We start from the raw sequence: 3542 nt of genomic DNA, 5'->3' as shown, positions 1-3542 counted from the left end.
TGTGTGGGGGGTGGCGGGGCCCGCCACATCTCTGCCGTGTCTCCAGCTCCGGTCCCACACGGAGCTCGGCTTGCTGGCTGTGCTCTGGCCGCTGTCTGGCAGGTGGCACCCCTCCCTCGAATGACAAGACTCGTCCCTTCGCATGGTGGCTGCCAGGGCTCCTCTGGGGAGGCCCCTCGATGGCTATAGCTCTCATCCCCGCTCATGGCTGTCCCTCGTCCCCTCTGGCATCTCTGATGACTGGCCGACCACAGAGTCCTCACATGTGGGACCGTGTCAGCCTTTCCATTTCTGGAGTAAGCGTTCCATGTCTCGGAAGCAGGTGGAGTGCCCTTCCCGGTCTCCTCAGCTCCAACAGTGTCCTCATCAGGCCTTCCCCTTGCTGGGATAGGCCTGCGTACGGCGTGCAGAGGCCGCCCCTCGTCCCCTGGCGTCAGTGATGACCGACCGACAGCAAAGGCCTCCGTTCTCCCCGCGACCCACAGCTCTGCTAGGGGCTCTTCCCAGCCCCTCGGTGCCCCGGGGACTCTGGCCCGAGAACAGGGCTTGTGTTGGGGGCGCGCCCCACGAGACCCTTCCTCGGGACGCTGTAGCTGTCCCTGGCTCTTGGCTCTCTCACGAGTCCACTCGTTGCGGTGATGCGCCTCAGTCAGAGCCTGGGGACGGCGACGGTGGCCCGGCCTCACGTGCCCGCTCCGCTCACCAGTATGAGTCTCCTGTTGCTTAGTTCCTCCTTAGTGCCGCGTATGTTTCTCCTTTCCCATAAAGGTCATATGGGGAAATGAGCACCGGCTGGTGGTGTGGTCGACCCCACGTGATGACATCAAGTCCCAGACCCAGAAGCTTGATAAACACACTGGTGCGCGTGTGTGCCCGAGATCCTAAGAGGATAGTGAGGAGGGATTACAGCGTGGCCATCCCCCAGGGGGCATTTCTCTCTCCCTTTCTGGCAAGTGCATGTGCCACTCAGCAAAGTTTTTTTTTTTTTAATAAAAATTAATAAAATTTTCTCCAATGAGCACACATGCCTTTATAGGAAAAGCCCGTAAGAAAAGGTATTTCTTTAGAAAGAGACAAAGACGTGCCCCACACATACATGCATGAGTGCACATGCACACGCGCACACAGGGTCTCAGGCCCTGTCACACCGCACCCTTCCAGCCGGGATCCAGGGTGCGCTGTGCACCTGCAGGTCGTGGGGACCTGGGGTCAGAACCCCAGACCTCCCATGGCTCCCTCTCTGTGGTAGCCAGGCCCAGGTGTGCCCCGAAGTCGCCATGTTTCCAGGTACTTCGACGCTCAGTGTGTGACACCCCACTGCCTGCTGGGCCTCGCACACTGCGCCGACGCTCGGTCTAGCACCTTGCTGGCGTCTGGCCGGGCTACTCGCCCCTGGGGGCTCTCGCGTCTCCTGTGCGCATCCTATGCTGTGGAGATGAGGACAGCCCGCCCTACCTCCCCCTGCACTCTCCTCTCTCTGGCCTCGGGGAGTGGCATGGCGGCGGGCTGTGTCCAGCTTCCGAGCTCCGCGAGGCCGTGGACTGCAGCAGCCCCACCCTCCTCCGGCAGGCCAGAAGCTGTAGTGCCTTGCCACGGTGATTTCTGTCCGTTCACTTTCATATAGAGAGATTTTTGTTATAGGGTGTGTGCACTTGTCAGAGAGACAGAGACGGACAGACAGAAAGCAAGAAATCACCCCGGGGGGGATAGCCACACCGTAATCCCTTCTCCTCCCTTCTCCTCTTGGGATCTGGGGCATGCCTGCACACGCGCCCAGCATGAATTTAAGCCGCCGGGTCTCGAACCATGTTTGACTACGTGGGAGTCCAGTGGCGTAGCCAGTATGCCTTCCGCTGGTCCCAAGTCTGTCTTTTTGGAGAACACTCTGTACACCCTCCCTCCCCAGTATCCCTTTCAGGTGGCGCTTTAAGCATTGCCCAGGCGCTGGTCACGCGCTTCGCCGTCTGCGGCCCCTGGTGTCCAGACGGCCTCCCATCTACGAGACAGTGGGGGGTAGGGCCTCGCCGTGCCGCAGGCCAGCCCCACCTGGAGGTCGGCTCCAGCGGCAGCCACACAGCAGCACGCTGGCTGTCGAGGCTGGTCTGGGGACAGACCTGACAGCCCCCTTGTGGCCTTGGACCCTGTGCCATAGCTCTAACCGCTGGTGCCTCTGCTGGCTTCCAACTGTGTTTTTTGAAGAGGTTTTTTGCTATAGGGCACGTGCGCTCACCAGACAGACAGATAGACCTAGAGAAATCACACCCCAGGGGGGATGGTCACACCGCAATCCCTTCTCCTCCATTCTCCTCTCGGGATCTTGGGCACACACGCATACGCGCCCAGCCTGAGTGTTAAGCCACCGGGTCCGGGATGCGAACCGTGCTCGACTATGTGGGAGTCCAGCGACATAGCCATTACACTAACTGCTGCTTCCCCCAACTGTTTGTTTTTTTAAAGAGGCTTTGCCACAGGACGTGTGCACTCGCTAGAAACAGAGAAAGGGAGAAGGAGAGGGAGAAATCACCCCTAGGGGGATGGCCATGCTGCAGTCCCTTCTCCATTCTTCTCCCAGGATCTTGGGCGCACACGCACATGGCCGGCACGATTTTCCAGCCAGCCACAGGGTCTCGGACTTGAACCACAGTCGGCTCTGTGGGGCCCAGTGACGAACCCCTACACCATCTGCAGGCCCGGCTTTGACAGTCGCATGGCGCTGTCCAAGCCCATAGTGGGGACCTCAGGCGTCAGGTGTGCACACCTGTGCTGCTCCCTGGAGAGGTCTCGGGGTCTCGGGGAGCCACACGGCAGGATAGGCAGGAGGAGCCCCCTGTGCACACGTCTCTTACTTACACTGGCTGTTTCTGTTCTGCCCAAGGTTGCAAAACTCCCTCAGGTTGTCCAGCAGCAGACGCCCGTGGCCAGCATCCAGCAGGTAGGACCCGGGGACACGTGTGGTCTGCCGTTGTACAGGGCTTTGCACCGGACACACGCCTCATTCCCACGTGAAGAGAAGCTGTGGTTGTCATCCTGAGTGTTGTGAGGAGGGGGCCTGGCCATGTTCACTGGGGCAGCGGTAGGAGGATGCCAACTCTTCCGAGGAGCCTTTCCTCCAGCCCTCCAAGCCCTGGTGCCCCAAGCAGAGGGCCCTTGCCTCGTTGCCGTTCCGGTTACTACAGATGGCTCCAGTGTGGACATGGTGCTTTAGGGCTTACCCCGTCCCAGGTCCCCCTGGCCCCTCCAAGGAGCCGGGTAGTACTGTAGGCTTAGAGGAGCGCCCCTGGTCCTGGCCGCCCCAGCCTTTGCTCCGTGGTATCCGGCTCAGTCGGAAGCCTCGGCGCCTGTTTCCCACCGGGCTTCCTTAGGCACCGGGTATCTCGTGGTGCTTCTCGCCGCTCCCCTGTTCCACGGCACTTCGTGGCCCCAGGCCAGGCCCCTGGGTGATGGGTGCTCTCCGGCTGTCTTGGCCCAGGCTTCTCCACAGACCGTGACGCTCACGCAGGCCCCAGCAGCCGGGCCGCAGGGGCAGGTGATCCCCGCGGTGA

The 3542-nt window shown here is 61.1% G+C and overlaps 1 protein-coding gene across 1 annotated transcript in view; it reads left to right on the top strand.

Moving 5' to 3' along the window:
- Positions 1-3542, top strand: part of EP400 (E1A binding protein p400) — a 95534-nt gene that overhangs the window by 89777 nt on the left and 2215 nt on the right. The window contains 2 exon segments of the mRNA XM_027771374.1: positions 2876-2932; positions 3470-3542. The exon segment at positions 3470-3542 is cut by the window's right edge and continues 2215 nt beyond it. Of these exon segments, the coding sequence (XP_027627175.1) occupies positions 2876-2932; positions 3470-3542 (130 nt within the window).

This window comes from Tupaia chinensis, unplaced genomic scaffold (assembly GCF_000334495.1).
Source record: "Tupaia chinensis unplaced genomic scaffold, TupChi_1.0 Scaffold000211_1, whole genome shotgun sequence".
NCBI lineage: Eukaryota > Metazoa > Chordata > Mammalia > Scandentia > Tupaiidae > Tupaia > Tupaia belangeri.
The sequence above is the reverse complement of the archived record's forward strand: the minus strand, read 5'-3'. Positions and strand labels throughout refer to the sequence as shown.